Source organism: Mauremys reevesii, linkage group 18 (genome assembly GCF_016161935.1).
Source record: "Mauremys reevesii isolate NIE-2019 linkage group 18, ASM1616193v1, whole genome shotgun sequence".
Taxonomy (NCBI): Eukaryota; Metazoa; Chordata; order Testudines; family Geoemydidae; genus Mauremys; species Mauremys reevesii.
The window spans coordinates 13,282,014-13,295,859 of NC_052640.1; the positions used below are offsets into that span (position 1 = coordinate 13,282,014).

The 13,846-nt window shown below is 38.6% G+C and overlaps 1 protein-coding gene across 10 annotated transcripts in view; it reads left to right on the top strand.

Moving 5' to 3' along the window:
• The window catches only part of LOC120386327 (E1A-binding protein p400-like), a 34,680-nt gene that overhangs the window by 16,867 nt on the left and 3,967 nt on the right, over window positions 1-13,846 (top strand). For 5 of the 10 annotated variants that reach the window (XM_039505516.1, XM_039505518.1, XM_039505514.1 and 2 more), the window contains 13 exons: window positions 1,059-1,170; window positions 1,923-2,066; window positions 3,087-3,239; window positions 4,015-4,098; window positions 4,729-4,857; window positions 5,391-5,435; window positions 5,525-5,678; window positions 6,347-6,591; window positions 6,832-7,008; window positions 8,220-8,356; window positions 11,116-11,194; window positions 12,892-13,093; window positions 13,273-13,388. In XM_039505516.1, coding sequence (XP_039361450.1) covers window positions 1,059-1,170; window positions 1,923-2,066; window positions 3,087-3,239; window positions 4,015-4,098; window positions 4,729-4,857; window positions 5,391-5,435; window positions 5,525-5,678; window positions 6,347-6,591; window positions 6,832-7,008; window positions 8,220-8,356; window positions 11,116-11,194; window positions 12,892-13,093; window positions 13,273-13,388 — 1,777 coding nt within the window. Of the gene's footprint in view, window positions 1-1,058; window positions 1,171-1,922; window positions 2,067-3,086; window positions 3,240-4,014; window positions 4,099-4,728; window positions 4,858-5,390; window positions 5,436-5,524; window positions 5,679-6,346; window positions 6,592-6,831; window positions 7,009-8,219; window positions 8,357-9,662; window positions 9,812-11,115; window positions 11,195-11,421; window positions 11,664-12,891; window positions 13,094-13,272; window positions 13,389-13,846 lie in introns of those variants that run through there. The other 5 variants (XM_039505512.1, XM_039505515.1, XM_039505519.1 and 2 more) reach the window with 5 other exon arrangements.

The following is a 13,846-nucleotide window of genomic DNA, read 5'->3' on the forward strand; positions in this document are numbered from 1 at the left end:
CATCATTATATCTCTGTCTTCCTCTTCCATTTTTCTGTTCTCATATTCTAAATCATCTATATTTCTCAGTATTCTGTTCTGACTGTTACGGTTAATATGCCTGACAACCTCTTGATGGTGATGGGCAATAAATGTCCTGGCTGACTGAAGTCTATTGGTAGCTTTTGAAACCATTGACCAGCAGGTGTTGGTGATCATGAGGCTCTAGTCTCACAGATTCATAGACTTACCACTGGAAGGGATCATCAGGATAATCTAGTCTGATCTCCTGCACATTACAGAACCTCACCCACCCACTCCTGTAATAGGCCCGTGACCTCTGGCTGAGTTTGTGAAGTTCTCAAATCTTGATTTAAAGACTTCAAGATACAGAAGCTGTTCCAAAACTTCACTCCTTTGATGGTTAGAAACCTTCATCTAATTTCAAGCCTAAACTTGTGGATAGCCAGTTTATATCCATTTGTTCTTGTGCCAACATTGGCCTTTATCTTAAATAACTCCCTCTTTCCTTCTTGTGTTGATCCCTCTGATGTATTTATAGAGAGCAGTCATCTCCCGACACTACTAGTGATGGAGGGCTTCTCTTAGGTGACTCTGCTCATTCCTGAACAGAGGGCTAAGCATATGGACACTTGCTTAGCTTCTATGAAGTGCCACGTATAGTAGTTGTAGCCTGACAGTTGCCCTTCTAAATGTTTGAAGCTATTGAGGGAGATCAACAGGAGGTATAGATTGTGGACTTTTTCATACTGGGGATATGCATTGCAAGTATTTTTATGCTTTGAAGTTATTTTTACATAAAGTTGTTTTTTATTCCAAACTTTGTCCTGTATTTTTAAAATAACTGTGTTTTGAAAGTGATATTTGAACTTGTAAAAGAACTTTGAAGTTTTGCTTGAAAAAATCAAGGTCTCTAATGAAAATGCGTAACAGGCCCTGAACTAAATTTGTGCTGCTAGACACTGCTATAATATAAAGAAAGTTAGCTGTTAAATGCTTTAATTTCAGAAGAACATGTTTTTAATGTTGCTGTATTTACTGGGTGTTTTGTTCCACAGGCTTGTAAGTGGTAATTCCATAGAGGAGATGCTGTTGAAAAATGGCACTAAATGTTTGATTAAAGAAGTAGCCACTCAGGGAAATAACTATCCTATGACATTTTTAACACAGGTACTTCAAAATGTTTAAGCATGTGAATAGTACTATTGAAGATGCTTGAAAATTAAAGCTAAGTGCATATTTGAGAGCCTTACTGGATTGGCATCAGAGTGCTCAACACCTTGCAGCATTGCTGTCTTAAAGAGCAGCCTTTTGCCTGGGGCTAGTAATATCTTTCATAAGCACATAAAATTAAACTATTATTTTAACAGTACATTTTGTGCCCGCATAGGAAATTTTCATGATGATTTTACAAGGCTAGTTTAAAAGCTACATCGATTTGGTCTGTAGCACTTAGTAACTATTAAATGAATGTAGAAACATTCCTTTACATTTAAAGTAAAATTTCATCCAGAAGAATTTTTCAGATTTGTGTGGGGTGATTTTTTTAAAAATTAATTTCCTGGTGGTACACTATTAGGCTAAATGAAAATAAGTTGTTTCAGCAATGACTCCCATTTCCCACTGTGGACAAGATGGGCTGTAGAAAGAAATAGGATAACTCTTTTATGTCCTCTGCATTCCATAAGGCAAGACCTGTCATATGATACCATTGTCAAGACAGGTCAAGTTGAGAATGACTTTAAGATCATCTTGTATTATGTGTTAAGAATTTTCATAGGTAATAGGTAATGCCATTATAATTCTCCCTTCACGGATAAACTGTTTACTGAAAGAACCAAGAATGTGGATTTAAGATAAAATCAGCCATTTCAAATTTTCTAATTATAATTGGGAATCTAAAACACCTTTTTGACTTTCAGCAAACTGCCCAGGAGTTATCTGAAGTCCATTCTTCGTTAGAGGACCTTGATTTCAGAGTCAAAGCTGGGGAGTTTGTGGTACTTTCTGAGAAACTTTCTCTGGCAGAAACAATTTCGTCCAAAGTTGCACGACTTTTTGCAGAGGTAAGAGAGAGGAACAGAAATACTAATAGCCTGACTTCATTTCCACTGAAGTGTTTTTGTTATTAGACAGGTTACTTGTACCCCAATATTTTAACTTTTGCATAGTATCAAGAATGAAAAAAGTTTAATTTAGACATAATCGCTCAGGGATCAGTATGATGTCTTGGCATCATTCATGTGCATACAGATTCTGCCCAGATTTGCTGAAAAACTTGCTTAGATTCTTCTTTGGGGTGCACTGTGGCAGAGTTTTGGGGTAAAGCAAAAGTTTTATTGTTTTGGCATCAAAACCATGTAAATTCAGTGGGTTTTGCAGGGCTGTAACATGAAATCATATGAAAGTCAGTGATTTGGGCTGAAGTTTTTTGCCTGAAACACAAAACAAAACTTGGGATATAAATTCCACATGAATCACACCTAGAAAAGATTGTGGTCAACAAAATCATAACTTAAATACTATAATGATATATGCCTGAGTGTTACACACAGATCTATTGGTAATCCTTGTAAGATTAAATTTAAAGAATGAACTAAATGGTTACAGCAAGCACTCCAGAGAATAAGGCTTTGGAACTGTTCATTCTGTAGCATGCCATAGATTTGTATTACTAAAATCTGATCCCAATTCTTGGTTGAAGTAAACTCTAACCATCATAGACATTTTTTTTTCTTTGATGGATGAGGGCACATCCTATGTTCTCATTTTGTTTAGCACATCTGCTAAAAAATTGTGTGGTGATTTTTGAAATCTGAGGTAATAAAGAAAATAGAGAGGTCAATGATGAGAAAACTACCATTATTGTTTGTGCACATCACCAGTTCTTTATTTCCACAGTTGTGCTATTGCCCTATTCCTAGCTTTGTTCATTGAATCAAATGAAAAATGGCTTTATATTCAGCTAAGATTCTCATAAGTGTGTTTACTTTTCTAAAATTGAGAGTAAAGTCCAATTCCAGTGTAACCTTTTACTACAATCACACTGGTTTTTTTTCTTACAATGTTTTTAATATTTTCTAAAGGCTCTTAGCGTTGAACAGAGAAAAGAGGATCTTGGAAAATATGCACAAGAGGCAAGAATTGAGTCAAGAACTGAAGTAACTTCAGAGTTACGCTGTCCAAGAAGTATTAAGGCTCCGTCACAGTTAAAGGAATTGGATGACATTATGGATCTGGTAGAATTATGTCTCTTATTTTTATATCTAACCTTTGGAAACATTTTGAAAATAGCTTCCTGTGTGGTAATGAAACAGAATTTTATTGAAATACCCCAACATCACCTCACTGGCATCAAACAGCAATTAATTGCAAAGCCTTGGGTGATTGGCATAACTAGCTCAGACTGTCTATTGGGTCATCAACACAAACTTTTCAATCAGCAAGTTTTCGCTTGAGAGAGTCAGTGCTCTGGGGTAAAAGTAAATGGTTTTACATAACCAGAAAGCAACCCCAGCTTGGGTTACAGCCCAGCACTTTCCCAGATGTATGTGCAACCCTCTATCCTCTTCCTAATGATCAAGTTAGCTATTTTTAGAGTTTCTTCTATTTCCTTAGTCTGATTAGACCTTCGTATCCCATCCCTGCCTCCTTGTTGCTCTACGGACACCCTGTGCAGGGACTAAACAGAGAGTTAATATCCTGCTTACTGGAAAGCAATTAAGACTTCTTTACAGTGTTCAGGTGGTATTATCTTCCTTTTTCTGATGGCAAAATGGAGACCAAGACATTCTGGCCTGTCCCCGGCCTTACTGTGAGTCAGTAACAGAGCTAGGATTAGAACTTGGGAATTTCTGGCCCTCAGGCCTATGTTCTGACCATCAGACCATGCTACTTTTTTGTGTGTCAGAAATAAAGAATGCTCTTTTTCCTAAATAACTGGTAAAATAGGTTTGTATTTTAATTATAAACCTAAATAACTAGCAGTATTTGAAAATGTGTTTTCCTAAACAGCTGACGCCAATTGAAAAGTATGCTTTGAATTACTTGGAATTATTTCATGACTACAATGATCAGGGAAAGCAGAAAGTCAATGAGGTAAGGAAATACATTTTGCTACTGGCAATATACCATTAAAAAATGGTAACCAGTATCGCCGAGGCTTTCGTGACAGCCCTTTGTGCAGCTGCGGCGCAATACAGACGATGACGCACATTGTCAATGAATGCCTGCTGACTAGGTTCAGCAATGGCCTAGAACTGCAGCACACCACTAAAGATGCCATTGGCTAGACGACTATGCACACACTAAATAAATACATTAGAAAAATACTACTGGAACTCTTGTCACTGAAGCTTTGTTCAAAATGGTTGTGCTTAACATTACATTTTAAAAAACCCCAACACTAAATAGGACAAAAAAGACTTAGTGAGCATTTATCCCTTGTTAAAATAAGTTTTGTGTATATGGATGGAGTGGTAGGTTTGTTTCTGTGTCCTGGCATTTCCTGTCTTACTCCATGAGAATTCAGGTTGATCTTAGTGGTACAAAGAGTTTACTATGTTGTCATGTCAATAAATGCTTCCATTCCTTAGTTATCATATCCACATATGTGGCAATCCACTTCTAAATATCATTTAATTGTTTGTGAAAAGCTAGGCAGTTACTTTCTGAGATTTGCAATGGTGTAAGGCTTAATTTAATTTTACTGAATTTCCTTGTTGAAAGGAGTCGAAAACTGCAAACAGAGAGTGGGAAGTCAATCATATCAAGAAGCTGAAGGAAAAGGAAGATAAAATGCAGTGGGAAGAGGAGGAAGAGCTCCTAACCTACACTAGGCAAGATGCATATAACATGGTAATTTCAAAGTAACCGTAGTCCTTGCCTGTCATGAAATTATGTTTTTGTGATGATCAGTGGTGCATTTAAGGGTGAGTTGGTGGTACCTATCACACTGGCTCCCACCTTGTACCCTTTAACTCTCGTTTGGAGTCTTGTCCACAGAAGTGACTCTAATCTTTCCTAATTGATGGTTTCTGTTTGGGGGAAAAAACAGCAAGTCTATAGGCTGATTTGTCTTGACATCTGGCATTGTTGGCAATGCAAAGCAAAAAATGGGAGGTCAAGGGAGATTAGGGATGAGGCTTGAGAGGAGGCAGAGGAGAAGCAGGTGGAAATGAAAGCACTGATGCGGCTGGGAGTGATAGTGTGCTGCACTTGAAGCTGATCTGCTTCATTAATGCACTTACATTTACTCCAGAATTAAATATAACTTATTTACTATAGTTATTGTAAATATACCTATTCATTGTTAGCTGCTTGTTTGTATATGTTGAGATCTCTTCACTGGTATCATTGGTATCATTAAGAGTTGTATCTTTCCTGTACAGGAATATGTCTATGAAGACCCAGATGGGCAAATAGAAAGAATGCCAGTAAGTCAGGTTTATTTCCTCTTCAAAAAAAGTTACTATCTGCAGTTAGTTAACTAATCATGATGATATATAATCTGTTTTTTTTTCAGATTTGGACTCCCCTTATTCTGCCTCCAGATCACAATAACGTCTACATTGATTCTGTCACGTGTCTGATGTATGATTCCACACCAATTTCAGAGTCTAAGCTGCCCCCTTTGTATGCCAGGAAGGAGAGTAAGCAATTCAGAATGGATCCATCTGGTAGCCTTTCCTTATTTATTTCATTGTAAATAAAATGGAAAATTTCACAAACTCAAGTGGCCAAATTTTAAAAAACATATATATGTTCACACCTAAAGAATAGGAGTTTTGTATACTATTTCTCTAAGCAAATTAGGTTTTCTTTTATTGATGTGAATGATTTTGAGTGCTGATTTAGAGACAGGGTGGAGTGCCTTTTGAAAATTGGGTGCCAGAAGTCTTAAGCTTAATTTAATTCATTCAGTTCTATTTCTATTTCAGAGAATAAACAGGGACTGAGCTGTGAAACCTGTTATTCTCCCTCTTGCCCCCACCCCCAATTAGGCTTATTTCCTGTCTTGAGAATCACATTCAGTACATTATCTAAGCTACAGTAAAAACAAAAATGAAAAAGTATAGTAGCTGTGGCTTAGTAATATTTAAAGGAAGTCATAGCTATTATGATTGAAGAGGTAAGTTAGAAATCACTGGTCTTATTAAATTTATTCATAGCTGACAATAAAATGAAGGTAGACCCCTTTTTACATGCAAGACACAGTATTGTGAACAGTTCTCTAGTAGAGCCAGATGACTGGTATAGTCATTTTTTTGTTATGGATTTTTTGCTTTAACAAAGTTCCATCCATCCTTTCACTGAAAAGATCCTCTCTTTCCACTGATAACTGCAGGCAGGAGGAATAAACATCGTCATGGAGAAGTGGCTGTTCCTCAGTCACTTTTTCACCGAGTGACTCCAAGAATGTTGAAAATGCGTCGAAAGGGTAACAAGCAGAAGACCATCCTGCTGAAACAGCAAACATATTTTGCAAAACCTTCGCCTGCTGTTGTCAAACCAGCTGCTGAGGCTGGACGGGCAGCAGCTGGACAAGACAATCCTGAGTGGCTGATCAGTGAAGACTGGGCGCTGCTACAAGTAATAAAGTCCTTCTGTTTCATTATTGGGCTTTTTTTGAGTTTTTTTAATTTTTGCTTTTAACTATAGTTTGTTTATTGGCTTCAGAAATAACTTTTCTCTGATTTTCTCTCTACAAAGTTATTTTCAGCATCTGTGAAATCTAATTAATTTGGTGACACCCCCTCCCACAAAACATTTACTTTACACTTTGTAGTATTAGTAGTGACATCCTGAGTCTTATACCTTCTTCTTTTCCAGGCAGTGAAGACTCAGTTACTGGAGCGTCCTTCAAATCTTGCCATTATGTCACCAGTGCACACACCCAATTGGGATCTTGTTAGTGACCTTGTTAACTCCTGTAACCAAGTTTATCGCTCACCAAAACACTGCCAAAATCGATATGAAAATGTTGTTATTCCAAGAGAGGAAGGAAAGGTGAGTTTAAATTGAATTGTGCATTCCTTTAACACACTAGGGGCACCAATTTATTCAGTTTGCATTGTAGACTGTACAGCATTTTTCTTGATCTACTGAAAAGCTGCCCTAGTGTTCAGCAAGCATATACTGTAAAACTCTGTTTACCATGGTCTATTGGCAAGCATTATACACATTTCTCACACTAGACAATCAATACTGAGTATGTTTAATATAGCACATTAAATAAATTTACAAAATGTATTCCGCTAGTACTGGACAACATTTTACATGCCTACTTTGACTGACTAGTTTGAATAGAATACAGTGGTGTAACAGAGTACAGAATATATAGATTAACAAAATAAATGATTGTGAATACATCTGATATTAAGGAAGAAATTAAAAAATCTGAATTAACGTTCATACTATGGTGTAGATTATAACTTTCCCTTATCGTCTGGGTACTTAAATTTGATCCAAGCAAAGGTGGTTCAAGCTTCACCAAAGCCTGATTCTCTGTCACTAATTACGGATTGAAACGGACATCCTGGAATAAAATGAGAATAATTTATAGAGAAGAGCAGACTGATTTTAGTGTTTCAGTTAAACAAGTTACAGCACAGTAGTAAATTCTGTTTGAATATGTCTTAATTAGAGCTAAACGAATAATTTATTTTACATTTAGTAGTCAAACCAAGTTGAGTTATATGAGACAGAGAGACAGACAATGCACACACCTATTATTATAAAAACATTTCTTGAGTCCTTAGAGTGAGAGATGAACCACAGATATGAGCTTATTATTTATGCAAATATGTTTCTCTCCCCAGAAAAAGAGAGAAACAAGGTCTGATCATTGGAAACAAAACTCATATGTGTTATTCCTTGCTCTGACACTGATTTGATGAATAACCTTATACAAGTCACTTCATTTCTTTGACTCAGTTTTCTATCTGTAAAATTAGGAAATTACATGGTGTTCTCAGGTTTAACTGACATTTCCAAAATTCCCTGATGGTGAAAAGCACTATAGAAGCGACTATTTAATAACTGATTAGTTTGTAAACTTTAAAACAAAAATGACAAGGCAGTTATTTCTTTTTAGTATCTTCAAGTGGCAAAAAATTGAATTAGAATGTGTCAAAGTCCGTTTTAATGTAAACCATAATTTTTGAGATATTACAGTGGTGACTTACGGCATTTATCATCTGATGCTATTTTTATTTCAGAACATCAGTAGTCACCCTGTTTGTACCAGGCAAATCTATGCTGAAGATCAGAATGCTGCACACACCCAACTTTACATGAGTCGCTTTGATTTAATGAAAAAGATAGCAAGAAAAAGAAGTCCCTCAGTTAAACCGCTGTATGTTTACTTAAAGCCCATATCATTTACATGTTTTAAATCTGATAAAAATGATGTTGCGAATGTGAGAGAGAGAGAGAGAGAGTGTGTGTGTGAGAGAGATGCAAACACACAGACAATTCCATTATACTTGTCAAAGGTGTTCTGATTCCACAGATATTCTTGTGAATTTCAGTTTTGGCATGATCACCTTCCTGAAGAATCCAAATCATGCTTCAGTACTTGCAGTACTCACATTACTTGTTGTAATGTCTCAATTGCATCGCCAGCTAGCTGTATGAATGGTGAGGTGGGCATGCCCCACTGATCAGTTATCTCCCTTATGCCCCTCTTAATCCCAGCAATATGGTTACCATCCTTTTGAGTAATGAGAACTACATAAAACTCTGCAACTGTGATCCCACCTTAAGAGTGACTCTTTAAAAATGGCATTGTGAAATTCATTGATTTGTCCATTTTTTAGAACCGACAACCTGCTAACTTACAATAAGCTTTTAGAGTCAAACTGGGTTCTTTACATGTCATGCATCATGTCCAGTAAGGTGGTCTGCAGATGAAATTGTGCCCTCTACCACACCTGTGCCATCCCATTGTGGTGTAATGGGGGTTGCTCTAACCTTACTGAGGCCAAACTCTGAACTATGGGGTACAACAGGTATAACTGAGGACAATGTAGAACAACAGTGAAAGGGGAAGTTGGAAGTTTTGTTAGATGGGTCAGGACGACTGGGTCTTTTGGCACATGCAGAAGTATGAGAGGCAATTTTAAGCCTGTGGGATAAGCACTATAGTTTGGTTCAGCTAAAATGATCAGCAATGAAATAATTGACAGTTTAAACACCAACACAGTTATCTTCATATTTAAAGGTTATTGATATAAACTGAGCACTTCACACATCTAGCTACTCTGAAACGGATAACTAGCCATCAGAACTAGCCAGGCAAGGACTGGAGTGCATGTTGCATCTGTTGAAAGGGTGGCAGAACTGGTGTGTGTGTGTGTGCGTGTGTGCGCAGTGTGTGTGTGTGTGCGCAGTGTGTGCAGTGTGTTTTGGGTCAGACAGAATTCCTTCCAAGGATTTCCAGTACAACAGGGTGCCTCTGCACACACTATAGCATGACTGTTACTTGAGAGCCACAGTCCTATGACTTTTGCTCATCAAGAGAGGAGGAAGTCTGAATTGCTGTAAAACAAGGTTATTGGAGAAACCTCATTGTTCCATCCAGGCTGTATTTTGGCAACCTGAATCAGTTATTTTTAGGACATCCAAAAACAATGGCTGCTTTTCACTTTTATGTTTGATAGGAAGGGAGAGTGGGAAGATGATGGGCAAGATACAGATCAGGATTAGGATGTAAATCTGAACGCCAGTCCTTATCTAATTTGCTGTCTAGTTTCTCTTTTGAACCTTGTAGACATCAAACAAAGGCCTAGTCTTCACACAGATGCATCAAGTTAACTAAAGGTGTGATTTTTAAAAAAAAATAAATCAGTTTAATTAAATCAATGTAACTTTGTGTATGGACACTCTTAAGGCATGTCTAGACAAACAATGTGTGGCAAGCTGGTGTGTAAATCTATATTGCTCCAGCCTGCTGTGCACTGACTGCTTGGTCCCTGCACTCTAGATGATTCCTAGTATATTTCACCTATTGCTGTTTCAAACCGCAGTGTATAAAGCGCACCAGGGAACGTCTAGCATGCATCAATAGGATAAGCAGCAGGGTCACACCAAGAGTTAGGCCTGGTCTACACTAAAGAGTTAGGTCGACCCAGCTGTATTGCTCAGAGTTGTGAAAAATCCACACCCCTGAGCTGTGTAGTTAAACTGACCTAACCCCCACCATAGCCAGCGGTAGCTTGATGGAAGAATTTTTCCATCAATTTAGCTGCAGTCTCTCTGGGAGAGTGGGGTGGATTACTTATGCTGATGGGAGAACCCTTCCCGGTGGCATCAGTAATGTATACACTGAAGCACAACAGCAGCAACTGCTATGCCACTGTAGCGTTTTCAGTATAGACAAGCCCTTAGTGTGCAACAGGCTGGCATGCTGTAGTTTTACACCCCAGCTTGCCGCACACTAACTGTTCATCTAGACAGGCTCTTAGGTAGATTTTAAACCTCTTTTATATAGGTTCAGGGTAAGGTAAACTAATGTAACCAGTTTTAAACCAATAGAGCAGTGGTGCCCAAACTTTTCAGGGTAATGCCCCCCCTTACCCGTGTCTGCGTCCCCCTAGAACCAGGAGGAGGGGAACATGGATGGGGTAAAGGGGTCGCAGCTGGGGGTGAGTCTGGGGCCAGGACTGGGGCCGGGGCCGGATGCAGAGCTGCAGTCGGGGGCCATTGCTGAGGATGGAGCCAGAGCTGAGAGTGGAGCAGGGCTGGGTAGTGCTCCCTCCCCACCCACTGTGGGGGCTGGCCTGGCCCCATCCCCCACGAATATTCCTCTGGGCCCCCCTACGGGGGCGCACCCCGCAGTCTGGGGGCCTCTGCAATAGAGTATGTCTGCTTGTGTTTGCACTGCCTTAACTAAACTAGTGTAACTAAACTTGTGCAAGTGTACAGATAACCCCAAAGTCTAGGGCCCAGAAATGATAGAATTAAGTAATAAAGGGAGAGAGGACCTAATTCTCAGTTCTCAGATCTTTTCTTATTCACAAGCTATTAGTTATGATGCAACATTTTCTGTTCCTGGAGGTTTTTATAGAACTTTTTAAAAATCAACTATTTAAACTATATCATATTTACTTCCAGTAGAAATAACGATGACAAGCCATCCTCCAGGATTCAGGCTGCATTCTGCTGTACAGTGTCTATGTCAAAAGAGCAAAAGGTATATTCACTCTCTAGAAGTTTACTTTGTGTAATGTCATCATGTGCCTTATGTATGTATTATCTGTACAAGTAACATTTAAATGGGTTGAAGAAAATTAATATTTTTCATGGACGTTTCAAAATCATTCTATATCAGTGTAGAGTATTTAAACCCCATTTGCCAGTAAATCAAAGCTGTCAGCATTTCTTCTACCTATGTTAATTCCAGATCCATTTCTTTTTCAGACTTCGTAGCTTTTAAAATGCCCACAAAATGATACCAGATCAGAAGCAGAAAGGCACCATGTTGTATTGCAATATTTTTATGAAGTCATTCATACTCCTCTGACCCAATTTTTGGTGCATACAGCTAATGGCCCATTTCAGGATATATCTTTTGCAGGCTTTAGCAGGAGAAAACAGGATTTTTAAAGTGAAGAGCTGTAACAAACAAATAACACTATAATGCAAAAGGAAAAAAGGTAGCAACAATTAATATTTCCCCCCGCCTCCTATTGTTTTAGGCTTTAATTGAACAGCAGACAGGCCCACAGCGGTGTGCTTGCCAGCTCTAAATTCAGCAGCTAGCTGTACAGCAAGCAGAAGCCCAGCTTCAGCCACAGTCAGTAAAGACTGTGATAGCCAACCTGGCAGGATTAGTTAAAAAGCTGAAATTTGGATATTTCCACTCAATATTCATATGTGCAGAGATATGTATTCTTCTAGGTCCTGGTCCTGCAACTGGATTAGCAAGCCTTGATCCCTGTGGCCTTGGAGTTCAGTTGACTTTAGTGAAGCACCACATAGTTGCAGGAGTCTGCACTAGCAAATCTGATTGCAGGATTGGGCCCTTTGTGTGGTGTTGCATGAGCAGGTTGGGCGAGAAAGGTTCATTTGTCTTCACTTAAACTGATAATGCTGATGATGCTCTAAACTCAGATCAAATCAGTTAGATGTGCAGACGTGCCTATTGGATCATCCAATCTAGTCCCTTGTGAGGTTTTAATCTCCACCAGTCAGGGATACCTCCAACATGATGGGAAAAGAGAAAGTGAATGAAACACTAATGTTAATTTAAAAACATTTACTTTATAAAACCCTTTAAAAGTAGTTATTAGACACAGACCATGAACAGTGCTCTTTAAGTGAAAATCTCAGATCTATGAAACAGTATGGAAGCAATCCATTCTTACTGTGTGTGTAGCAATATCATTTTGAAAAAGCTTTGAAATGCTCAGCTAATTGTTCACAGCCTATCAGAGTACACGGTCTTGAGTTCTCTAAAATCCCCATGGTTGGAAATGGTGTGCATTCTTTTAGTTAACATTTGGCAGGGTCAGTCACAGGCCACCTACACTAGAAAATTAACATTTTTCCATTGAAAATTCTAATAAATATTGTCCTTCGCTTCTGAACTCCTAAATATTACAGCCTTACTGTTCAAGGATGTTAATTGGTGTCAAATAATTAATATGGACAAGATTCCTGGGTCTTTATCCCAGGCTAGATTTTATTATATGGAAAATGTCATTCAGCACAAAGAACAGATCAAATGTACTTATTTATTTATTCATTCATACTTGTTCACTGTGTCTATCTCAGGCTCTAGGCACATATGTCAAACATCATGCTTTGTATTGTGTATTTTAAAAAAACACCTCGTAGTCTAGAATAAATTGACCATGATACTTTGTTACTTTGTGTAACGCTTTCTAGGCTTCGGGAGGTACAAGTACAGCTCAGGTGGTACTTGGGCAGCAACAAACAGCTGCAGTACCCACTGCTCCAAGAGAATTAGTGACTGTAATATCTACTCAGGGTTCTCAAGCAGGAATGTCTGTGGCAGCATCATCGATACTAACCACCGGTCTGACAACATGGCAGACCCAAACGCCCTTAATGGCTCAGGTTATGTCAGGTAACCTCCTGGTTTTTTTCACTTTTTATTTCATATTCTGCTGCTGATAATAAAACCCCTAGAAACTTGCATTGTAAGCGTTATTCATTTGGAAATTATTAAGTAAAAGAAGATGGGAGGTGAAGAATGTCAGTTTACATTCTGATGAGAGATTGTCTTCTATATTTTTCCTTTTACAGCCAAGCCAACAGGAGTTCAGCTTTCTAGTAAAACAGTTACACCTGTCCATTTCCAACTTCCTGGGCAGCAGGAGACAGAAGCAGTTGAGGTGCAAGTCCCACGGATTCAGTCCCAGGTACACACTTGACTACAAGCTAGGAGTGCGATTCCTGGGCTTGTACACATACTCATGAGCTCTCACTGAGCTAGTGTGATTGTAAATAGCAGTGTAGCTGCAGTAGCACTGGTAGCAGCAGTGGAGACACAGCTTAGCTGAGTGCATGTACATAAGTAGGGGAATCAGGCCCTTAGCTTGTGTAGATGTACCCTTAATCTCCAGTCCAAATAAAGTGTAGGAAAACTCTCACAAGGAAGGAATGTTTTAAGAAAAACATCAGAGGGTAGCCGTGTTAGTTTGTATCCACAAAAACAACAAGGAGTCCGGTGGCACCTTTAAAGACTAAGCGATTCATTTGGACATAAGCTTTTGTGGTGCCCATGAAAGCTTATGCCCAAATAAATCTGTTAGTCTTTAAGGTGCCACCAGACTCCTTGTTTTTAAGAAACAGTCCTTTTCTTAGGGTACGTCCAGAC